The following is a 25,411-nucleotide window of genomic DNA, read 5'->3' as shown; positions in this document are numbered from 1 at the left end:
CCCGCTTCTAGTCTGCAGAGAGCATCTGTACATTGTGTTTTCTGAAAATCTCCATGGAATAAGCAGCTGGAGACAAATTTTTCACTTATGGTTCCAAGCATTTTTTCACAGCCGATATTTAACCCCCAAACAATCTTTTAGCCCTCCCTGGGGTTGTTACAAGTGACTTTGCTGCTTTCTCCCCCACCTTGCCAGAAAGAACTGCTGGTTTTCACCCTTGTAGCCACCAAGCAAATATTTACGTAAACGTTATGTCCCCACAGTCAAGTTTTGAGGGGGCTTTTGGTTGTGATTTGCTTGAAATAATGGAGTCTAGGCTTACGAATGACACAAGGTGCTGGTAAGAGCTCCCAGTGGGTATTTGGGATTTGGGGATGCTGCTTACCTCTGAGCTGAAAATGGGGTATGTGGGTTTGTGTGACCCTTGCCAGAAACAGCATTCGTCGCTACAAGCTGGGAGAGCTCGTGCAACGTTCCTTCCAGCTTTCCAGGCTTATTCGTCTTCATTTGGTAAAAGCTTCTGGCAAACCCCCTCAGCTCTCCTTAGCAGAGAGAGTCAGCAAGGGAGGTGGTATGGGTGGCATCTTTCAGTGAAGATTGCACAGAGGCAGTAAAGTGTTTCTGAGCTTGGCTAACCTGATATTAGCTGCTGTTCCTCCTGGAAACAAAGCCATTTGAAAAGAAAGACTTTATTTGGATGGTGCCTGGCCATTCCCAGGTGAGGAGTCTCCAGTGGGGTTTCTGCAATAAAGACTTCTCTCAACCAGATTTTATTTCTGATTTATTCCTGACTGCTAGTTTGCACTAGTAGAGTTTTAAATATCTCATTATATAAATCTTAGCTGGGGCAGACCTGCCTTCAAAAAGCTAATGATTTGTATGGACTTTGTGAACTCACATGCTCCTAATTTTACCAAGAAAGGAATAGCAGCACCTCAATCTACTCTACATAGTCTTGCGAAGGAAAGGCTGGGTGTAAAGCCAGCCAAGCTGGTAGGCAGGAGAAGTACATCTGTGTTACAGGTGCACAGACACTGAAGAAGCTTTTCTCTGAGTCCTGTTTTGCAGTCTGGTACTTTGTAAAATGGCTCTAAGCTACCTGTTCTTTATGATTTTTTTCCATCTCATTTGCGCTACAGAGCTGACTCCAAATTGCTCCTAGCTGGGTACATTTTTTAATATTTTCTCCATAAGAGATCTTAACAACATTGGATCATGCTCTGTTCTTTCTAAAACATGTCATTTGCTAAAATAATATATCTAATGCACTTCTGGCAAAGTATTCTTAATAAAGCGGTATTCAAGTGTATGATATTGCAGTGGAGGTTTCCCTGCATGTTCCCCATCTTTCCTGGGTGAGCTGGAAGCTGCAGACCTCTCACCTTGGGCACGAGGAAGCTCTGAACCAAAGTTGGTGGGATTCCTGTGTTGCGCAACGGAGATGTGAATGTAACAGTTGGCAGGTACAGTTGTGAAAGACATGAACTGGCCACTTGGCACACACCAACAGAAGGATATGGAACAACCGGCCCCCGGGAGCTGCGCTTGCACCATTTCCTTCCCTGTGGCAGCGAGTGGGCAAGGAGCCGGAGCCAGCGTGCAGCGCTGCGAGGAGCACACGGAGAGCAGGGGGGCTGGCTTGGAAAGCGCTGGCTGCTTTCTCTTGCATGAATGGTGTGAGTTCCCTGTTTTGCCTCTTTTGTGTCCATAGGAACTTCCCCTGGCTGTTTAAGTCCCTTCGAGGTCTTGTTATGGACTGAGCAAGAGCAGAGCTGGCAAATGCGAGTGTTTGGGCTGGTATCAACAGGCAGGGAATGAGTTAAGCTTGATGCTGTCTGGAAGAAATCTCTCCTTTGCTATTCAGCCTTTCCAAAGATACGGTGATAAGTTACGTAGTGTTTCAGGAGGGTCTGCTGCCAGTTACCGGGGGTTTTGGGTAGAAGGTACCTGCTATGCATGTGTCCATAAACCTTGCAAATGTTAGGCTAGTCCTTCTTACCATTTTAATTATCTTAACGTTATCTCTTAATGAGAAAAGTCAGATGGTAAAATGATGAAATAAGGGATTTGGAGGAAAAAAGCCAGAAAACTGAGACACACCTGGGCAATGGTAGGTGGACCCTTGTGGTGGAAACATCAGCAAAAACCAAGGGCAAACTCTGAGCCAGAGCCCATCCAGCCCCCCAGCCCAAGCCTGTGGTTTCCTTCCAGCTGTGCTGCCGTCCTCCTTTGGTTGCCTACAAGTGAGGGCTGGTTTCTCCATCATTTCCTTTATGCATATTTCAGCTCCATAGGATTCAACCAACGTCCAAAAATCGACAATTCGGTCCATAAAGTCCTTCTGCTTTGCAACTGCTGTGGGGCTGCAGCCCCCGTGAGTTGGATAAACGAGAGCTGCGCATCGTATGTCTTAGTAATGTTACAGTATCATAACTGTGGGTTTGCCAGGCTTGTTAGGAGGCAATAAAAAAGGTAAATCCTCTTTCTAGCTGTATTTTACAGAACAATTGGCTTTGTCCTTCTTGGCTAGCCGTGTGTGTTCAGCATGGGAGCAAGTCAATGCTGAGCACTCGCCTCCCAGCTGATCTGTGTGCAGTATGTTACTAAAGAACCTTAAAAGCTGTTTCTCTGGAAAATGAATAATATTCTTTGTGCTTATCATGAAAAACCAAATTATGATTTAAAAATTAACTGTAGAAGAATTTACTTGTGCAATTAGTGGCACAGGCTTTCACAGTGAAAATCAAGCCGGCACAATGTAAAACAAATTACGCTCGCTATTTATTCTGATCGCTTGACGAGACTCAGATAAGAGGAATTACGCTGCAACAATTAATTAAGCTTGGTGTACACGGCTTATACTGTAGTAACGCTGGAGAATCAGTAGGTTGCGCTAGGTGATCAGCCCAAAGGCATGGCTGGGCATGTCACTGAGCAGAGGGGAGGCTGTAGGAGATCCGAGGGTGTTGCCTTTCTGCTTTGCGAAGCAGAAGCTGAAGCTGAGCTGGTGCGCAGTTCTGATTGAAGGCTCCATCTCGGATTTGTTTTGCCTTTATTAACGTACTTGCTAAGCTTGAGTTAGGCAGGTTTTAACAGGGAGGATTGAGGAACATAAAGTCTGTTTGCTACCAATGTCCTGTCTCATGTGGAGGACAAAGCTCTGGCTGAATCCTCCAAAAGTCCTTCAGTGCGGGGAAATAGAAGGGTGTAGTGTAGATTTGGGTTGCAGCCTTAGGCAGTCAGTCTGGGACCCTGTGGTACAAACTTACAAAATAAAAGCCATAGCAAGGAAAAGGACCCCTGCAGAACTGGTGCAGAAACAAAGCAATTCCCCGTTGCCCGAGTTTCCTAACTCTGTTCTGAAAAGCCTAGTTGCCCCTGTTGCTTCCCCCAGCACCCTTTCCCCTCACCTTGAATATTTCTAGAACTGTGTATTTTACCAGCCCTTTATTTCCTTCCCAGACCCAGCTACAAATTGTACTTTCCCTTCTTCTACAGCCACTTATTTTTTCACTAGACTGAAAAGATTTACTTACACTGTTTGCCCCAACTGCTCTGTAACCTAAAATAGAAAGTGGTATTTACTTTTTCTTCTCTGGTGCTGGGTGAGAGCCCCAGCTAAAATAGGAATTTTTAGCATATGGCCTCTACCTCTCTTAAGCACCTGCATCCTGCATCCCTGCAGCAAAGCACTGCACCTCCTGCGCTGCTGGGACAACTCACGTTAAATAACAGCTCCCTGAAAAGGTTTGTGCAACCAGCCTGGGGGACAGACCAGAAAAGTGCTGAGTGGTTGCCATCAATGTGCAGGTGAAAATGTTGCTTTAGAAGAGCAAAGCCGGTGTGTTGGCTGGAGGCTCAGAGCCCTGCTCAGTCAGCAAGGTCAGCTCAGTCTTTCATTAGTATTTACATGGACAAGGGGGACCTTGATTGGGACCTTCCCTTTTTAAGCATGAGAAGTTGATAATTGGGTTAAAACCTGGGATTTTAATCAAGCAAAACTTAGGTAGGAGGCTTTCTTTTCTGCAGGTAACCAACTTCATGACAAAAAAATTTAAAAAAAATTGTCAAAACTGGAGAACACTGGGACTTTTGCTGAAATGTTTCTGCTTTCAGTATAAGGGAAAGGGTTTTTTTTCTTCAGCAAACTCAATTGTATTGACTCGCTTTCAATGTCTGGCTGCTATCTGCCCCTGCAGGTTTGGACTGTGTATTTATACGGAGGTGCTGATTTTTCATTCATAGCAAAATTAAAGGTGGAATGTGGGGAAGGTGGACGGGACATAGCGGGTTAAGCTCTTTCCACAGACATAGCAAATATCTTTCCGTAGCTTTTTAAAAGAAACCAATCTGCTGTCAGGTCATACACAGCTCCCACTGAAGCAGCTTCCCTGCTTGTCTGAGGCTGCAGTTGTGTAAGTAAATACGTGAGCCTGGAGCACTTGTAGAGCACTTTAGCCCTTGGGACTCCCAGTAGCACATTGGTAGCATTGGCCTGAAAGCCTTGTCCTGTTATAAGAGCTTCTTGTCCTGGGAAAGTCTTCAGCTGATTTACTAATGGAAAGAAATGCCTCACTTGGACAAAAAGAAACCTGGGTGTGCCAAGGCTATCCTGAAGCAGGAGTCTGGGGAAAAGGAATGAGTTACTTCATTAATGTTGTTTTATGTTTTTGGTGATGGGCCCCAGGAAAGATTTGGGTTTCAGCTTTGTTTGGGTTTCAGGGTTTTTTTCTCCCCAGCTGCATTAAAAAAGCAGAACCCAGCCCAAACTCTGTGACAGCACCAAAGAAATTCAAAGCAATTTGTAGTGAAGCAGCCCTTTAATAATGTGATTTTCCATATGCAGGCTTAAGCGAAATATCTGGCTTATTGAAGAAATCTTCGTGTTTGGCTGCAAAGAGAGCAGAGAAGTCCAAGACAAGTGAGCTGCAGCATGGCTTGCTGAGGTGCTGCTGAGTGTCATGGATCCCCCACCTCCTTGCCCCTCGCCCGTTCCCCACTGCTTCAGCCTTCACCGACCAGTGCAATGATGTGCAGGATACAATAGCAGCTTTAAAGCACGTGTTATACCTTACTCTGAGTCTGTTTATGTTCCAATAACCACATTTTGTTCAGGGATGCATTTTGGGTGGAACAACCGTTTGAGGCTCAGCGGCTTCCACTTTACCAGGGTGACTACCTATGCCTGAGCAATTTAACGAATACACAAGTGGGAGGCTGAAAGCTTTGCCCCTGATGTGCAGCCACCCGTTTACAGGTTGGGAGTAGGATCTGTTAAGTCGCAGTTCTGGATATGGACATGGGACGTAATTCCTCGGTAGACCCTTTGCATGGGCAGCAAGATGCCAATTTTTTCCCCCTTCTTGATGGGGCCGCTGTACTTGACAGGTTTGATGTAAAACATCTTAATGCAGAATCCTGTTAACAGGGGAGAGAAGAAGGGGAAACTGTTGCTCCTATGAAATGGTTTAAAAGCCTGGCAAAGTCACAACGTTCAGTAGCAAAATACAAATGGCAATAAAATAATAAGAGATTCAGTAGCAGAAAAAGTTACAGAAAATGCTGTGATGGCCCTATAGCATCAAGGAGAGAGAGTAGGATAAGAAGTAAATTAACACGGAGGAGTGTGGGGAAGGAGGTTTAAGTGGGTAAAACTGCATAGGCAAGTCAGAGGCTGTTCCTTTAATTATCCAAAATGTGCAAAGGGACCAGCTTCATCCTTTGACTTTTTTGATAGAAGTGAAACGCTGTAATCCCTTCAATCAATTTTTCTGCCTTAACAGACCCTGAATTTCAAAGTTACAGTTTTCACTTGGATTCACATGCAAGTGCACTGCAGTTTGGGTTGGGTTCATGATTTTTGGCTCATGTTAAAGCTCTATAAATGAATCAGAGTGTTTTGCAATCAAACTTTTACGTATCTTTCAGCTCTGGTACCTGATCCTGAAAGCTGGACCCCGTTGTCGATGGCGTTGCTGTTTCCATAGGGCCTGGCCTGTTTGTCGATCTTCCCCGTGAAGGGTGCGTACACCACCGAGCCGTCCTCGCACACCACATCCACTCCCCTGTGCTTCCTCCCTCCTCTGAGGAAGAAGAGCAAGGTGGGTTAGCCTGTGGTGGGGCACCTTGCCAGCTAGAAACCCTCCTCTTGCCCATTTTTTCATGCTTATTTCTATTTTAAGAAAGTTTCATGCCCAGCCATCTCCTGTCATCCCAGCCCAGGACCTGGGGTCATTGTATCCACCGCAGCCCTGGGAGTCGCAGCCTCTGATTTTGTTTCCAGGTTGACTTGAGCAGATTTTTGCCCATTGTGCTGCAGCTAGAAAAGAAGAAAAGAGAAGAACTGAAGATGAAACCCACAAGCTGGAAAGGCGATTTCCCAGCTTGTGTTGTTTAAACAATAGCAAGGTCCCTTTGGACCTTGCTGTAACCACGGATCAGGCTTCAGGGAACTAGAAAGTTGTTCATCTTTTAACGTAAGTTAATTTTAGAGATTAAATGAAACAGTACTTTTTTTGTCTTATGCTTTGCCCAGTGATGTTTGAGGGTACTTAAAGCAGTGACTTCAAAGCAAAAATGCAGAACAAATAGATCTGGAGGGGACGTCGTGCAGTGACCCACTCCTCTCCCATTGCCCAGGGCAGCCGTGCTGAGCTGCCTTCACGTGGCAGGCGTGCGGCTGGAGCTACAGGGTGTCTTTGCCTGGAAGGTGACCCGAGCCACCCAAAATCCTGGGATACTGAACTGTGACTGTGAAAAACAGGGCTGGGAGAGACCCACTGAGCCCATTGCTATTCCCTAGTGTGGGACCCAGTCAAAAATACAAGCTGTACTTTTTCTAGTGGCATTTTCTGTCTCGCACTGTTTGAAAGTAGCAGCCAGTAGGGTAACATCCTCTTGGTTTTCATTCCAGACTCCAGCTATCATCACCCACAGACAAACCCAGGCTGATCCTACGGCCCTGGTGATGCCTGAGAGAGGAAAGACACCTATTTATAGGGGTGAAGGGGGGAAAGGCAACCCCTGGCTCGGTACCTTCTACACGGCTCTCGCAGCCCTGCTCCCTCCACCAAAACCACTAGGGTTTCCCGGGGGAAGCTTTAGCAAGAAGGGGGCTGGTGTAGCAAGAAGCAATGAGGTGAGGTTTATTCGCGTGCGTGGCCAGCTCAGCAGGCACCATCATCCCCACTGGGCTCTGGAAGTATAGGCAAACAGGGGAAATGGTGTGCTGGCACTGAAGATCTGGTGCTAAAAGGGTGCAGGAAATCTCTAACGCCTTTCTCAAGCAAAACAGCCCTTTGTTCTAGGTAGGCTGCACTTATTTTAATGAGTTGGGTATTCTTTGTGGAATCAAAGGTGATGACATTAAACACAGAAACATCTCTGGGAACACTCTATGCTCAGTGGGCTGATCTTTAAGTAGAAGTCTTTTAAGAAAACAGGCATGCTGTTAGGAATTGATATGCCTCAGCTGGTTCTTCCTTATTCAATCAACGTTATTACTCCAACAAAATTTTGCCACAAGTCTTTACCATATCTAAAAAGGATTTTTCCATGGAGGTCTCTACGCAATGGGAGAGGAGTTATTTTCAAAGGCAAAAAATGGCGGAAACCAAATCAGTTTGTAAATCCTTACAGATATACTTCATTAAAAAACAAAAAGAAGCAATCAAAACCCCCCCCCCCCAAAAAAAAAAAGCAAGCAGGTTCCAATGAGCAATGTTTACTAAAATTCAGCTAACTCACCACTGGAGATCACAATCACAAGGATGACTGCTGTGACTCTGTGCATTTTCATGTGCCTTGAGAGCTCTGCTTTCAAAGTGAAGGGTCTAAAATACTTTGCTTTCTATTTATACAACCCAGCAGAAGCTGCATCCAAATTTTTCCAGCCAATCAGAAAATTTATGTGGCTTCAGTTCTTTTGCTCACAGATTCAGGCCAACAGCAAGAACTGACAGCAGCCCTCGAGGTGTTCCACCAGCCTGGCTAATTGGCGGTGTAGAGGGTCCAATTTATTTAGCAATAGCAGCTACATGATTTTTCTTGGTTTTATTTACAACGAAACGACGCATATTAAACCCAAATTTTAAGCACAATTTGTAACTATTCCTGCCGGTTGCACAATCCTGAAGTTTCGCAAGACAGCTTGGGTGGAGAAGGGGAAAAGAGTTCAAGGGAACTTACAAAAATATCTGAGCAGATGGACACCTTGCTCTCCCAGCATGGTTGTTGCTTCATGGAAAGAAGTTCAGCCAGGTGGACACAGCTCTGCACCATGCGTCACACCCAACCTCACACTGGAAAAATCTAATTAGGTGATCTGCAAAATGAGAACCTCGCACCCCATTTTTATTTGAGCTTCATTAATGCATCCCAGATATTGCCATGTTGCTGATGATGAACCTTCAGCGTTAGCAGTGGGAGAGACACATGTTTACAATCTTCACGGTGCCTGAATGGAAAATGTTATAAACCCTATAATATTGTGGCTGAGTAAAATTACAGGAAACTGAAGAAGAAGAGAACACTGGAGCACGAACAAGGCCACCTCGAGTGTTGTTTCTGGGAAGGGAGGGAATGCAATGCCCTGGTTTACAGCCAGGAGCTGGAAGTTGTTTGTCTTCTCGGCTCTTTGGCCGCACAGGCTGTGCCACTGGGAGCCATTGACTGTTTTGTTTCTCTGAGGATTAAAACCCGAGAGCCCAGGTTAGATACAGCTTCAGCTTGGGGCTCTCAGCCAGGATGCTGTGCCCTCGCTGTCTCTCTTGTGTGGCACCAGATGGGTGAAGACTGGCTTTACACCCCAAACCAGAACCAAGAACAGTTCTGCTGCATAGGATTTAAACTCCATCTTTGCTGGAGATGGAAATGTCCGCTGCCAGTGGATGCTGCTGAACTGAAGTTGTATTTCACGGGAAAAGAAAGTGATCCCATCAGGATGTCTTCAAGACATGTGTGCTGCCTTCTCCTTTCCCTTTCTCCCAGTGAAGTATCATCCAACTACATCATGTATGTCTGTCATACAGTAACAGGGACAGGGTAACAGCTTGGCTGGGACAGAGCCAGCACCTGAACCCGGCTGAAGCCTGGCTGAACTGGGCTTCACAGCCTGGTGGAGCCCACGTGAGATGTTTCAGCTTTAGACAACCCACTGCAAATCAGCAAGACGAGGAGGAGAGTCATGCTGGTCCTGATACACAAGGGGGTTTAAACCTGATGCTGCCTTCCCACCACCCGCACTCACATGTGAATTCCTGAATGAGATTTTTCTCCAGAAGAAACACTCCTGGTTCACTGTTTTCCTGCTCATCAGATATTACATGTGGAGAGGGGGAAAATCCATTTAATGGAAACATTTTGAAACAATAAGTTTAAACAGAGTATATAGGGAAATACATGACAGTACCTACCTCTCTGTGCAATGCTTCTCGTGCCTCGGGCTCAGCTAAACCAATCCAGATAAAATAACATTATGTTTGTTTGTTAATTACTAATTTTGTTAGAGACCTACCAATCAAGATCAAGGAGGAGAAAAGAAGGAGTGAAGTAATTCTGTGCATTTCCTCAGAAGCTCAGAAAATGAGTTTTTTTCCTAATACTGTTACTAATAACTATCCTGAAGGCCAGATACTTTCTCAGCTTCAAGCTGCACACTCAGTCTAGTGCAGCGGAGGTGAACATGCCGTGGTGAGATGCAACAGGAAAACCCACCAGCTTCAAGGGCATTCTTCATACACAACAGTAAGGTCTCTCGGCTGTCAGCCCATGCCATCTCCAGGATTTCTCTGATCCACAAAAGAGCAGACGAACAGCTAACTTCTGCTCCTGTCCCCGATTAGTGGTGTCACCAACACATCTGGCCATGCAGACAGCAGAAAACGTGCACCTGCTCTTGTGTCACACTGGGGAATTTAGGTTAAGAGCTTTTTGGAAGTCTGGATTCCCAGGCTGCATATTGGTTTCTCCAGGGTCTTTTAATAAACTACTGCCTTGCTGCCTCTGGTGTGTGGAAGATAGGAAGACTGCGAAGGTCTGCAAAGCGTGGCTCCCTGCACCTCTCCATGACATTTTTTGGCTTTGTTTTGACTTTGCTAACTGAGTTGAAAAGTTTTTACAGAGCTAATTGAGTGAAATAAACATGGTAAATTGAGTAAACTAAGCATGGTAAATTATTTGCTGGCATTTTACATTATACCCTGAGATAAAGATCAGGGAGGTAAAGAGTGATTAATGCAGATTTTCGGTGAACTGTGCAAGAGGAGCGGGTACTTTCCTCACCTTCTCTGTGCCCACTGTGCTGCGTTTCACGGAGGTTACAGCCTTATTCTGTCTCTGAACAACATTCCAAGGATGAAACAATGCACACAACCCTCCACTTTCTTCACATCTTGCTTGTTGCTAGCTGTAGCCAAAGATTTTTTTTTTCTTTGTAGAAAAACCGGTTGCAGAAAGGTGGCAGCGATTGGCAGTTACTTAATTTTGCATTGATGGCAGGTGTGTGAAAGAGTTAAAGCAGGACAGGGGAGGCAAAACCAAGAGCAGAGCCTGTGCCATGCAGGCAGTGAAGGGCTCCTTCATCGGGGAGGAGATGGGGAAAACCCTGCAGGAGGTAAGTGGGGCAGGATGGGGCTTTTCCTATCTCACACGGTGCTGGGAGCCACTGAGAAATAGAGGTAAAATGTGTGTGGGAAAGGCAACCCTCTTTAGCAGTAGCTGCAGAGCCTAGATAGCATGTATGCCTGGAGGGGAAAAAAACCCACAAGAATCCCCTAAACACCACAGTTTTGTAGGCTCTGCAGGACACCCTGGGGTTTATGAATACCCATTCTGCTGCATTTGGGGGTAACACGGGGGAGGTGGGTGTCTTGCAAAGAGGTGAATAAGTAGCGAAATAGTAAACTTGCTCATGTGCGAGTAAGCACCACGGTGCAATCAAATTAAATGTAATTTGAATAAGACTAAATTGAAAAGACAATGATGTTAAATCCTATCTCCAAAACTCATCAAATTCACTAAAAGCAATTTCCAAAATTGTAATCATGCTGGGATCTAATAAAGTTTTCATTAAAAAGAAAGTGTTTGACTCAGCCTGTCACCTAACACCATTAGGTTTTTTTCCCCCCTGTTACAGAAGGGATGCAAATAGTTTCTGTTTTACCAAGTACCAAGGCATGACTGAGTTTGTTGGCAATGCTCTAAAGGCTGTGAATTCCCAACTAACTTATACTAAAAACGCTCTTTGCTCCTCCATCCCACCCCTTAAACTTTGAGCTTTTGGTGACACAGGTATGCTGACGCTCACAGCCTGCTCTGGTTTTTGCTTTACTGGGATTACATTAGCCTACAGGAGCCTTCTCATTTTCTTCTATTCACTAGTTGGTATGACCTGAAATACATAAATATGCTTAAAAGACCTTCAGATTCAAATAGAGTGAAATCCTGGGTAGGTTACAGTGAAGAAGAGAGGGCAGTTTGGTTATCTAAATATCAGGTTTTGGAAATATCCAAGTTTTGCAAGATTGTAGTTTAATTTCTAACATGAAATTAAGGGAAGTAAGCCCTGAGGCATGGTACTGCCGTTGTCTATTATCAACATCTTATTTTTCCTCTTTTTTTTTTTTTTTTTTTTGATGATGGCAAATGCCACACATGAGCCAGGAGGCGATGAGCTGTAACTCCATGTGGCAGCACGCTTTCCCTCTTGCTGTGCTGGGTTGTGTTGCCCATGTTTCCTAGAGACTGCCAAGCGCATAGAAGAGGGCCCGAATCAGTCAAAAAGCTGTCTATGTGGATAACAGTTTATTCCTTCTGTTAATTATGCTTATTAAAAAAAAAAAATTGGAAGAACAGGGCACTCTAGAGAGCACTCTGGTGTCCAAAAGCAGCTGTTTCTTCTGCCTCCCCTTCTCTGAAAACATCTTGGACCTTTAAAGAAACAGGAACTATCACCAAAAAGTCTTATTTTGATTAGTATTATTTCTTATATTTTTAAAAGGGAACATTTTTGTAATTAACATGTATTAGATTCCTGAAATGCAGCATCCAGCCCGTGTAATGGGCACCGAGGGAAAGGATGGTAATGAGACCCAATTTAACTAATGAGTGTAATTTAGGGAGGCTTTATTGCAGAGTTTCACAGGAAATACTTCAGAAACATTCAGCCTGTGGAAAAGAAGGGTTTTGCGGTTCCTCAAAAAGCCTTGCTTCAATCTGTAGAAGGACCTAGTGGGTTTTTATTAGTTTATGTGAGCAACTGAAGATGCCGTGTGCAACGATGAAAGTGCACTTGTCTCTCCAGCGCTTCCCCAGCCGAGGAGAGCTGCCCCCGGGCTGTCCCGAGGGATGCCCCTCCAAACCCCGGCAAGGGGCAATCTTTGACTCTCTGCACCCAGTCCTTAATTTACTATGTTGCTGGCTTTAAACCCTGCAGTTTACTGGGCACAGCTGCCTGTTGGTTCTTGCAGAAAAACATTTCTTTGGGGTCCTGTGTACCTGTCCCTGAGGCAGGGTGCAACAGGACAAGCTGCACAACCCTGTGTCCCTTCCTCCCCGCTGTGGTGTGTCAGCCTCAAGATGCCCCTTGGGGCCCAGGGTAATGGTCACTCTCTGTGTCTTCTCCATCAGTGGCCTCACCTCTGCTCTTGTCCTTTGCTGGGTTTGGGAGTATTTGGGGATTTACTTCTCTTTCTTCCAAAAAAACCTGTTGAGCAAGAGCTCATGTTGGCACAGCTGGGCTTACCCAGGAGAAGCCTGGTCCCAGCCAGGTCTTGACTTTTGGACACCTGAGAAACAGGGAATGGCATCACTGACCCTCCAGAGCATAAAGGTGTTCAGGAGATGAACTGGGCTGTGCAGGGGACGGTGGAAATGGCTGAGCTGCCACTGCCCTCTGATGGAAAGGAGGCGAACACAGTCCTGCCGAGCAGCCCGTCCTTATCGCCCTGAATCCTTATATCTGTGCATGCAGATAGAGATAAAATCTCTCACTCTGTGCATATATGTTGGCCATCTGTACTCCTCCTTCCCTGATTAAGGGAAGCCCAGCCCCAGTGCTGGGGTTTATGGGGATGCTCATCAGCATCCGCTCACTGGGACTGGCGTGAACTGGTATGTGCAGCCACTGGCTGCTCAGAGGTACTCTGATACATTTTCCTTCCTTTTTCTGCTTTGCATGCGCAATCCCTCCCACGTCCGTGTGCTGAGGAGGGGGTGTGCGGTGCAGAATGAGTCCCTTGCCTCCCCTGAGGACATGCTCTGTATCTGACAGGACTTTCTGTCAGCAGAGGTTCGTGGGCAGAAATGGAAAAGTTGCTTTGCCTTTCCTTCATTGCACTGTCTGTTTGTCCCTGCACCTCCTGCCATCCAAGGTCGTGCCCTAGCACCTTTGCTTTCATATGGAAGAAGGAAGAGAGACATTTATCTTACCTCAAATAGTTTAATTCAAAATCCCAAAACAGGTCTTGTGGTGCCCAGGACCCCGAATCTCCCCTGTCCAGGTGCCCCAGCCTCCAGGATCAGCCCACAAAGAACTTCTTAGTATTTTGGCATCAGCAGCACGGAAAACTGCAATATACTGGATATTTAAGTATGAAAGCATGCAAAGATGGTTATAAAAGTGATACAGCTGTTGTGGTGATGGTTACTGTTCTGCGTTCAGCAGACTTTCTTTTACAGTGTTGCTCGATTTTGAAAAGCTGCAGACAGAAAATGTGGTGGAGTCGTCGAGACTGGTTTTGCTGACAGGCAAAGGCAGATACCACCTATCCCCCTCACCTTCGGGCTGGCAGAGCCCTGCCCTCCCTAAAATAAAGACTGTGTGGGAATGGCTCCTTAGCAGGTCTCTGAATGGAAACCATATAATTATAAACCACTGTCTAGCCTAAAGCACTGGTAAGTGTTTAAGCTATCATATTTCCATGGCTTGTTCAAGGGTATTTTTAGTGTTGGTGGAAAAAAGTTGCTGACTCTAGGTCAAGTAATCCCTCCTAAAGTCTACGGTCCTGATTCAGGAAAATTAACCATTTGTTCGTTATGATGAAGCCTCTCCCCCATCCTCTGTCCAAGCCTTTCCATGGAAGAGTATAGGCCTGGAGGAAGAAGATGAGCTTGCATTAACGATCAAAGTCTGCTGCTGCTAAAATGCAGGTCTGTGTCTAAACATCCTTTCTCTTACACACTTCCATTGCACATACCTGCTTTTGCCAGAGTGGAGGCAAGCAGTGAAGGAGCTGCTCCCAGAGGCAGTGCCTTGGCTGAGGCTGCTCACGAACCCAGCTGTGCAGCAGAGCTGGCTCAGGAGCTTTGATTTGTTTGGTTTTAACACAAGTCACTCGGTAATGATGGGAAGGCATTGTTAAACTGCTGCTCACCCAGCAAAGAAAAAAGCCAGAAGTTGGGAGTTGGTGCGGTGTTTGTTATCCTGTTTGTGTATTTGGTCATTTGTTGCTCCAAGGTCACGGCTGATGGTCTCTCCATCGTGCCACTCTGGTCCCTGGCGCTCAGGGCTGCGTGGAAGCCCACTGAAGGAGATCTGTGCATAGGGTGAGTGGCTGGGCCCGCAGGAGGAGGAAAGCAGCAGGGAGGCCACGCTGGCCAGCACCACGGGCAAAGGGCTTAGCCTGCTTTTTCATAGGCGTCACGGAGGAGCAAACTTCCAGGAGACATCTGAGGAGGGTCATTGGGGGATGGAGAAGAGCTCTTCTGCACGCAGCCAAGCAGGGGACAGGACAGGGGACCGGCTGAAGGGTTTGCAGTCGGCAGTGGAGGTGAGCGATGCTGGCAGATTGGAGGTGGGTGCTGATGGCTTGACAGTACATGGGAGATGGCCAGTGTAGGGATGAGATGTGAAGAGCCATGAAGAGCCTTGAGATGGATAAAAATCAACGTGTCTGACGTAAGAGGGGGAGCCATGGAGAGAGGAGTGATGTGGTTAGGCTTACAAGCCAGAAAATGAGCCCAGGCTCCTCTGAGTGATGAGACAACCTCTGTTAGAGCCACGAACACTGAAACCAGAGCGGATGATTGAAGTCACCCAAACTGTTTTTCTAGTTCAAACTAGAATTAATCTCATTTAATCGAAATGCTGTCAATGAGTATTCGTCAGTAACTCTTTCTTCTGGGCAACTAACCCCAGAGTTGAGGACATGAGCATGTCCAGGGTCCCCCTCATGAATTTGAGGTGTCACGGCTGCTTTGCGATACCTTAAATGCCGCTTCCAGTGGTATCAGCCCCCCTCTGCGGAACGTGTACTTCAGGTTTGATAACTATGCTGCACCATTAAGAGAGGGTTTCTAAATAACTCCTTCTTGTGCCATTAAATCCACAGTTTACTCCCTGCCCTTGTATTTTATTGCTTGGGTTGCTGATAACTTTCCTGTATGGCTTCTCTTGGAAAACAGTCTTTCCTGCTAAGCATTTCCTTCCGTTGGCCTGTGAGGGTTAATTAAAACCTCCCTAGGATTTGTTGCTTTGATGCAATGAGGTCTGGGGAAGCTTTTTTTTTCCCTTTGAAGAAAGAGTCGAGTGCCTGCAGGTAGTCCGCACGCTCCTGCAGCTCTGATAAGAGACTCCTACTTGTTTGCAAGGTCCTTCTTGGACACACAGCTTTGGTTTAGTCGGTTGTATTGTGAAATGGGGGAGACCTGTGGCTCTGGAAAACCTCATGGACTAATGGTTTGTTATGGAAAACCCAGAATGCTTTATCTCAGACCAGGGTTATCCAGCTCAGGAGCTGGATGATGCCTTTCAGTTTTGCCCCGTTGCCCCTCAGAAGTAGACCATGTCCCACCAAGACCTCTGTGTGTGTGTGTGTGTGTGTGTGTGTCCGTCCAGCTCACACACACAGGGCTGTGGATCCCCAAAACCTGGTGCGGGGAGGGGGATGCCCTGGGCCATTTTGACTGGCCGGTGGATGCTTCTTGGGCAGCAAGGGGCGTTTGGCCCCTCTGGTGTTTCTGACCCAGATGTGCCCAGACCAGGAGTGTTGGATGCATCTCCCCCATTTGCTCCTGGTTGCTGCTGCAAGGCTGTCCCCTGAGCCACTTCGGATACCTAGGCTAAAAGATGTTTAATTATTGCTGAAAGCAAACTTGTCAGCTGCCCATTCACTCCTAGTCACAGCAGATGACAGATTTATTATTCCTGGTACCCAGAGCACAATTTGCACCACTGGGCATCTCGACCTGGGAGGAGAGCTGCTTTGAGCCGTTGTGGTTTCATCTGTGCTGTACAATTGGAAAGACATCTTCAGGAAAATTGAATTTCTCGTGTACAGGACAACCTATAATGTATGCAGCTTGTCTCGTTTGTCTAAAGGACTCCTCTGGGCAGTGTCCAGCAGAGGGTGCAGTGGCTTTTCGTGTCTGCACAGCTGGTTTTCAGGGAAAGGATGTCTTCATCCCTCGCTTCTGTTTATTCATTTTTTTAAAGGGAAAAAGAAATTGCAGGGCCCTTTTGCTATCTGAAAACTGAAATTATTTAATGCCCGTATCAAAACCAACCTCTACTTAATTTTAGAGAGAAGTATAGCAATATTACAGTTCATTCAGAAAAGACTCTTTGATATCTACTTGTGCGAAACGATGGTCAATAGGCAATGGACAGGAGGTTTATATGTGTCCTTTTATATTTAATTCTACATGCTTTCATGAAGCCTTTACGTAGCAAATTGTGTTGGGGTCGTTAAAGTTTTGTAATGCTATTCAGGGTGTGCTTTTCTCAGTGCTTGTAGCAAGGGCAGAGTATCGCTTTCCCCATGTTACAAGTTCTTGGTATTGCAGGTGCCACAGGAGAGCGTTATCTGGTGGATCATTTGAATCTTTAGGCTCTTGCTTTCAAAACGCACATACTATGCAAAATTAGCTCTCTTTCAAATCACGTACGAAACCTCTCCCAGTGCTCAGTTCCTGCTCCTTCCAGTGTCTGTATAGACTGACATGAGCTTTTTCCCTGGAATAACAAGGAACTTAATACCACAATTATGAAGCCCTCCTTTGTTGGACAGGGTTCAGAAGTTGCTTGGTTATGATCCTTATATCAACCAATCGTGAATAATTTCTCTGCCACCAAGGGTCAGCCAAACAGTGCCGGAGAATTGCCAAGGATCAAGCGGTTGCTTTGGCCAGAAAAGTCTGGTTTGATGCTTTTTTAAAAACAAACCAAACCAAACCCACACCCCCCACACCCCCCCCCCCAAAAAAAAACCAACCCCAAACAACAAACCCAAACGCTGGTCCTGCAAAAACCCAGCAGGCGTTTTGCCCCTGCCCCTGAAGGTGCAGTGCTGGTGTGAGTTGGGCAGCCTCGCTACGTGCTTGCCCAGGCACACTGCTGCCTTTGTACACCAGTGCCTGGTAAGAAATGGCAGAGGATAATTTCACTGGATTACAGACCAAGGCTTGATGCTGAAGGCTCAGTTGATCAAGGCCTTGTTATTCTCGTAGCAGTGGACTTTTGTGCTGAGTTCACCCACTGGCAAGCGGTGTGACACGAGTGCCAAGTCTCCAGAAGGTTCCCAACCCCTCTGTAGTGGTATGGGGATTTATTTATTTTATAGTGCCAGTTATGATTGACAGAAATTGGCATGGGGATAATGAGAACTGCTGCAAAAATGATCCGAGGGTTTGCAAAATGTGCTCTTTGCAAGCATCCAGCATGTAAAGTGTACATCTCCAATGGGATCAGGCTTTCGTGGTCTTTAGCGCAGCCTAATTGGATTCAGCCTCCTAATTCATGTCCATATTCTCTTCATAATGAGCTACAGATCTCATGAAGATTATTGACGGGATGTCAGTGAGTGTGTTGTAAGCAATGCACCAAATGTATTCCTCTTGCAAAGGAAGAATGAGCCAAGACCTCGGCAATGCTGTGGGCTGGCTGCACCCAGGCAGGGCAGCCCTCATCGCCTCGGCTGCTCTAACAGCCATGTGCATTCATCTAATGAGGGCCAAAAAGTGATCGAATCCCTGCAGGAGCTACACTGAGCAAATCAGCTCCCGTATCCAGACCTGCTGCTCCCACTGACATCTTAGGGCCATGCCAAGGGCATCAGCTCAGGTCTGGGTACGGCCTGGGACCGTGTCCTCTCCTGCTCGTGGCTGTTTGATTTATGTATTTACATTGACCTGTCTCTAGACATCACTAAAGGGTTTGCTAATGTGTTTGAAAAGCCTATTATTACTCTAAAAGGAGAAAATTTGGAGAAAATTTCCTCATTTTATATGTGCCAACATGATCCTTGCTGTTACCCCAGGACTTGGGCAGCTTCCACTGAACCTGCTCAGATGTGTTGGGCTCGGACAATCTGGCTGTAAGTAAGAGGCCCAAATTCAGTAGCTCCTTGACACTGTTCTCCTGGTAGACAGAGAAAATGAGTAGTTTCTGCTTTCTCCTTTCCTTCACCATGAATGGGCTGAGAAATTGGGTGAACTTGCCACATTTCTGAAAGATGAAACCAGCCAGATGCTGGTCAGTAGTCCTGCTTCCCCATTACTTCTGCAGTGAGTCAAAGCTGACCCAATAGGAAGTGGCAATATTTTAAATTTTGATGGTCATTTCTCTGTGGAAAGTCTGTGAGCCCTCCCTTTGCGGGGATGTCCATCCTTTGAGGATGTCCCAGAAAGCTGGGGCAGAGCAGTACAGAGAAACCTGATCTCTGTAGGAAGATGGCATCAAAGCAGGTTGGGATGAAATGGCAGGGGGCAAGATGAGATCCATTCAAGATGGATCAGGATTCACTCATTTCTCAAATTAAACACTTGTTTTTCTTCTTCCTTGGCTTCTGTGGCCCCTTGGTTCAGAGTGGAGCCATGGCATGTGAGTGCCTCAGCGACTCTGTTCCAGCAAATGCCCCATGGGATGCTCTGCATGATTTGAGATCCGATGGTGTTTCCAATGGGAGAAGGATCCAAAAAGAGTATGAAGACCCCTGAGAAAACTTCCTGTGAGGTTGCTTACAGTCTTGAGGAAACTCAAAATCTTATTCAGGCATGGGAGGAAGGGGAGGGGAGTTGCTCTTCTGCAATGAACTGGAGGTGTCAGCTTGCCCTGGGCAAAAGGCTGCCCACTGCTGAGCTCTAGCGACAAACAGTCCTGAATAACCATCAGCCAACTCTTGCTGGTAATTAATAGGTGACTAATTAATAATTGTATGTTGGAGCCTGTAGTGGGTATTTCCCTAATGACCAAAGCAAGCCAAAGCCATAGCGTGCAAGCACACTGACTGAGCTGCATCCTGCTCTCTCCATCCCTTCAGGGAAGGCAGCCTCACTCCACCGGCTTGCTGTGCTTCCTAGAAAAAAGTTCAAATCCTAATTTAACAGCATATATTTTCTTAAAAAATGATGAAGCTATGTTTTCCTACTGAAATGTTATTCCACCCCTCCCTGCAAGCAAGCCTTCATTTTTGTTCTCTTTGAAAAATGCACATCTTGTTTCAGCTCTGTCTCTGTCCTGGTCACCATCTTTTGCATTTGCAGTTAATTTCCTACTTCAAAGAAAAACAGAAATGTCTTTGATTTACTAGATTGGCTAAATTCAATATCTTTCCCAGAAACAGTGGCTCAGTGTTTCCTAACAATAAGTTTAAACTTTTGAATGATATAATTTCCTCACTTCTGACACTCATCAAAATCAGCATATTGTATCCAATTTGGTCTCCTTCATATCCCTGTGGCAAGCTCAGTGTAAATTTTATCCACTTTAAACAATAGTTGTGTTTGCCACACGGTGTCCTAAAGCTGCAAGGTCTGATTCGTGATATGAATAACATGCACAGTTGGACACCTACATTAAGTATGTATGATGAGATCACTTCCAGTAAAACCTTGAAATGCAGTAATGTGAAAAACATCTGGTTGTTGTGCGTTTGATTTAAAGTTGGAAGTCTTGGACAAAGGGACTATACATTTATTAATGAGTTCTGTGCTTTATGGAGGTTTCCATGCAATTTACTCATTAGACTTCAAAAGCAGGAAACTATACAACCTCTTGAATAAAATTAGCTTATTAGACATCAAAAGTAGGAAAATACACGATCTCTTGGTTGAAATTAATTATTGCACTGTGGGTTTTTCAAAAGAAGACTGAATTTAACGTGGCAGGTCCCTCCTATGAACCCACCACCGATGCAATAGGTGTGTGTGTTTACGCCAAAACAAAACAGGAACAAGGTTTGGACATTGGGAGTTGGCCACGCCAAGCCATGCCGATTCCTTAGCTGGAGATGCTGGTGCATGTACGAGGGGTAAGGCCAGAGGAGGGGATCCAGGGGCTCCCACGGCACAATCCTGCAGCCCTTGCCAAGTGTTTAAAGCCGTGTGGGGTGGCTGCATGATGTCTCTTCCCCAGAGCGAGGATGAAGCATTCTCTCTCCCATCACCCCTCACCTGGGTTGGTCGCTACCATCACCTTTGTGCCCTTGGCAGAGCCTGGCAGGGACCGGCGCGGGGCTCAGCTGCAGCCCGCTGCTCCAGGCAGTCATGCAGGAATGACTCGGTGTCTGCGTCTGCCCAACAAAAACGTACAGTGTGTTTGAGGCGTATCAGTAGCGAGCCCTGGTAACCATGGAAATCCAGCTGTTTAGCAAATTGTAGACAGGAAAATTCAACAAAGATGGCCAAGGAGATGAATTAGAGCTGCCCCTTGGCAAGCACGGCATAGAAACTAGTGGCTTTTTCTTTTTTCTTTCCTTTTTTTTTTTTTAATTTAAAAAAAAAAAAAAGTCCGCATGTGAAATTTCTAATTTTTCATTCATTGTTGACTGTCTGCTCTGAAACGTGGAAAATATTTGCTGGGGTGTTGCAATGTCTCCCACGTTTCGTTTGCGTTCCTGCCTCGCCTTGCCAAGGTGGCCTCTCCTCACACCGTGGGCGTCGCTGTGACGGGGTGTCCCTCTGCCCCCTCCTTCTCACAGAAATGTGCTCTTGGCAGCCCCAAATTCACATGCTCTGAGGGCAGATCCCCAAATATGGGGAAAAAGTTACTGGAAATGCTGCCAAGGGCCAAACTGACACGCAGAGGGGCTGAGGAAGCGTGACCTCTTCGTTTGCCCATCACAACTGGGTCCCTTCTTTATATATAGAAATATTTATATTTGACCTTTCTGTTGATCTCCCACTGTGCCCAGTTCCTCACCAATGTCCAGGTATGGCATTTCAATCATTTTTCAAATGTGGGAGCTGCAATGGCAGATGAACTCTAGACTGGAAAAATCCAAGAAATGCGGATTTTGAGATATCAGTGTTTCTGAAATATTTTTGTGGTATATTCTCTCTGATGCTGCTTAAAGTTGCATTAGTTTCTGCATTTTATTTGGTGCTGCTCAGGATTTTGCTGCATTAATCCATAGTTTCTTATAAATTGCTATAGATTTATACACTATATTGTGATTTTAGTCCCCATAACCTCTGCCATAGAGAAACACCGATGGCAAAACGATACAGCTCTGCAGCAGTCACTTCATTGTCCTTAGAAATATGGGCAGCCAACCAAGCCTAGTTTAAGCAGTTTATTTTGAAGAATAAGTTATTTTGATCTTCCCTCAGGCTGCCTTTTGGGGACGCAGATACACAAATCCTTTCACTTGGGCACAGTGGGGATAAATAGGACCAGTTTCCGTCCGGTGTGCAGTTCTCCACCAGAAACAACGGTGTAAAACATCAGGAGTTTTTTTTAAACCTTTTTCTGACCAGTCATTTTTAACCCAGTCTGTTCTGGCTTTTTATCTTTTGGATCCAGCAATGTTTCAAACAGGGCTCAGGTTTGACTCGCTGCATCCTTGTGCATGAGCTGGGGAAATGACTGAGAAACCTGCCCTCTGGATGTGCAGACTATTACAAATGGGCAATTACTGGAAAATATTCTTCTAATGAAACAGTCTGTATACAGTCTGACTCATCTAAAAGCAGACTAAGAAGACAAGTCACCTCTCAGGTTTAAAAAAACTAGGTTAGCCCCATGTATAAATAGTCTTTTCAAGTAGCCCCATTACTATATACATAAGGCATGTTATGCTGAGCCCACTGTGGGTCAGTTCCCATGAAAGCACAATAAATGCACAATAATCCCGCCTTCTTCAGAACATCTGCTCTACGTTTTCACATGATTTATGGTAATGTGTTGCAAAAATATATACATATGTGTGTATATATATATGAAAGAATAATATATTAGCAGTGATCAAAAATCCTGCTTATTACTCTAATGCCAACAAATGTATTTCTTACATTTCACAAACTGTTGTTCAAATTCCTACATGGCACACTTGTGTTATAAAATAAGAAGAAAATGGCAACTCCAATGATCTTCTTCAAAACCAACTGCACTTTATTTTTCTATACAAAAAGATCATGGAGAGATTTATATGCAATATTTCTTTATTCCTCCAGCTACCCAAGACTAAGGTACTTACCAGGAGTACAGATCAGCTTTGGACTATATGGAATCATTTGTCTTTATGTAATACCAATGAAGATCTCTAATTATTAAAGAGCTTACAGGATTTACACTATTAGCTCAGATTCCTCACACTAAGCTCTTCATTTGCTTTTTATTCTGAAAAACGTGATAGCCCTTTGAAGAAAGTGAAATGCTTTTTCTAGATAAAGAGAAACCTGAGCTATGACTTGGCAGGAAATTTTCTTGATGAGTGTCTTACTGGCTAGATTTCACAGTTTCTAAACTTTTGAGTTCACTTCTCCTCACTCTACTTTTCTTTCTTACTTTAAATTGGAAGGACTTTTTCTTCCTTCTTTTCTGCTTTTTACAGTCTAAGCAGAACATGAGGCGATAGCACCGGGGCCTAATGTTAGTGCTAGACTTTTCCCAGTGGGCAGACAAAATGGGAAAGCCAAATTCTAACTACAAAAAATGAAAAATCCTCAGTGAAGATGCCCAAGGGTCTAAGGCAGCACTTGGGCAGGTGAGATACTCTGCTGCTATCAGTGTGTATGGATTGGTGAGCACCAGTGAGGCACCTCCCTTTCATGGTGCTGCTGGCTCGTTAGTGTTGGCACTGCACTTGGATTTATAGTCAGGTGAGCCTGCTCATAGTGGAGAGCACAGGCTTGGCCTACGCTTGCGGGTCACCAGGGTGACAGTGTGATGATAGGTTGATTTGATCGGTTAAGTCCAGACATTGCATGGCAATAGGCAGTTGTGACATTTTCCCCTCTCTCTCCTCTCACCGTTCGTGCTAACTCTGATGATTTCATCCTCCCATGTGTAACACCCAGAGCCACAGCCTCGGGTCCCCTCCACGCCTCCGCCGGCGGCTGGGAATGAGAAGCAGCCCTCGAGAGCAGCAAGGAGCCTACTGTAGGTACCGGGATGCAGATGAATCATGGTCTGTAACGATGTCAGACGCCGCAATATGTTTCTCATTTGCTGAACTAAGGCTTTTACGAGACAATAGTGCAGTGTGTGCTATGTAAAAGGCAGGAGAGCTGAAGGATAGTGGGGAAGCCAGAGCAACAAGAAATAAATAGCCCATGGTAGGTATGGACCCTGCTTCCTTTTCTAATTTTTAGTTTAAATTCAGTCACTTAGATAGCATTGACTTATCCTACTAGTAAAATCAATATTGCCACACATCCCCCCTTCTTCATTTTGGCTACTTAGAGCCTTCCAATGTTTAGGAAAAAAATAATTATTCTGATTTTATTAATCATTCTTAAAAAATAATAATCAGCCATTATGCAACGCTGTTGTTCATTAATCCATCGGTCAGAACACACGGGCACATCGTTACACTCTTGCTGCTGTAACTGAGGAATCCAAAACATTTACTTGGTGGAGGTTATTAGCCCTGTTTTCAGTCCCAGGTGTGTGCTGAGGTGTGTTGCAAATCTGGGAGGCCCTGGTCAGACCCTCCCCCGGGGCTGCCACTTCTGGTGACGAACAGCCCCTGTTTGCAGGCTGTCCCCAGTCCATGGAGCAATTGCAGCCGCCACAGGACTCCCCGCACACGGGTGCTCAGATATAAACACTTAAACACTTCACGTAAATCCTCAAGTGCTCATAATGCCATTTTTTTGCACTGACTATTTTGGTTAAGAGCAGTATAAAGTTACTGCAAAATGAATAACCACTATTATAAGTGTCAAAGCAAAACATTTGCAGAGAGCTCGGCTCCCTGGTTTCACCTATCTCATTTTTCACCCTGATTTTCTGTCCTTCCACCCCACCTCGCTCCCCGAACTGGAGCCAATGCCTGGAGGGTGCTGCATTTTCTGGACCAGCTGTATCACTTACTGGAAAAGAATTGCATGGCTTTCGTGGGGAGGAATAAGGTTACATTTGTGTTTTCCACCATACTTGTCTGCACCTCAGGAGAAAACTGGGTTGCAGTCAGGCTCTGAGATATTTGCTCTCCATCACTGAGATGAGCTGTGGAGGAGGAGGAGGAGGGCGACTGGGGTGTACAGGAGGGACAGACTGGGAGGCTTTGAGACATTGGCAACTCATTTGAAGTCAAACCCACCAACTTTGCAGAGGATCTCTCACATCACACCCATTTGAAAAGCAGCTGGAGGCTGAATCCTTCCCAGGTTCAGGTCATCCATGTGAGCCCACCATGGCCAGCCCAAGGGAGCATTGCTTGAGAGCCAGTCCTCCAAATTTCCCCAGATAAAACCACTAGAAGATGCAGCTCTGTTCGACAGCGAGCCCCCAAGTGCTGATTCAGCTCATTGCCTCCCACACAGTTCCCAGTGATGATTTAATTCCTTTTTTTCTCCACTACTATCACATCCTTGACCCTAGGAAAGGACCACTAGCTCTCTCCAAAACAAGACCTGTCTCTCCTCCCCAGCGCATGTTAACACACGTTTGCTGGGCATGCAGAAGTAGGGTGCTTCATGTTTTCCCTAAGGAAATTTGGAGAAACCCATCTCCCAGAGCCCTCTTCTTCCCCTCGCCACCTAGGAGGTGGGTTTGTTTCTCCATTCTACAGCCCCCAGCCCTTCCCCATGCTCCCTGTTCCCTTCCCCAGTGACCTGGGGGTGATATCACTCATGGAAATTGTTCCTTAAAGCAAATGGACATAAAGAAAATCTCACCAAACCCCCACAAACCTGCAATATTGGGATCCCCCTGTGCTAACGTGTTCTCTTACAGCACATGTTTGTGCTGCTTTGCAATCAAACCTCCTTGTTTGGGATTATTACAGAGTTGCTCTGTTTTCTGTTTCACCCGTTTACGGCAGTTGCTTTGGAAGTGATGTTGATGCTGAAGCTGGTTTCACACCAGGCAGAACATCTCAACCCACAACAGCTCTGCAGCACGAACAGGTGAGCAAGGTCTGATTTTCTGGTTTATCTAGAAAATATCTGGTGCTTGTTCTGAGGGTGGACTCAGGAGCACAATTTCCAGAGGCATTTGCTAACGTACCCCAGTGCTTTGGGTGTCCAG

At 45.7% G+C, this 25,411-nt stretch overlaps 1 protein-coding gene across 1 annotated transcript; it reads right to left on the bottom strand.

Annotated features, from left to right (window-relative positions):
* Window positions 1–5,251: 5,251 nt before the first annotated feature.
* LOC104348516 (leukocyte cell-derived chemotaxin-2-like) lies at window positions 5,252–7,798 on the bottom strand. Its single transcript, XM_009953820.2, has 4 exons — window positions 7,747–7,798; window positions 6,226–6,319; window positions 5,938–6,083; window positions 5,252–5,418 (listed from the first exon to the last, which is right to left on the bottom strand). The coding sequence occupies exons 1-4, from the start codon at window positions 7,796–7,798 to the stop codon at window positions 5,252–5,254; spliced, it is 459 nt and encodes a 152-aa protein (XP_009952122.2).
* Between the last annotated feature and the right edge of the window lie 17,613 nt (window positions 7,799–25,411).

This window comes from Leptosomus discolor, chromosome 10 (assembly GCF_034619465.1).
Source record: "Leptosomus discolor isolate bLepDis1 chromosome 10, bLepDis1.hap2, whole genome shotgun sequence".
Lineage (NCBI taxonomy): Eukaryota > Metazoa > Chordata > Aves > Leptosomiformes > Leptosomidae > Leptosomus > Leptosomus discolor.
This window is presented reverse-complemented; position numbering and strand designations above follow the sequence as displayed.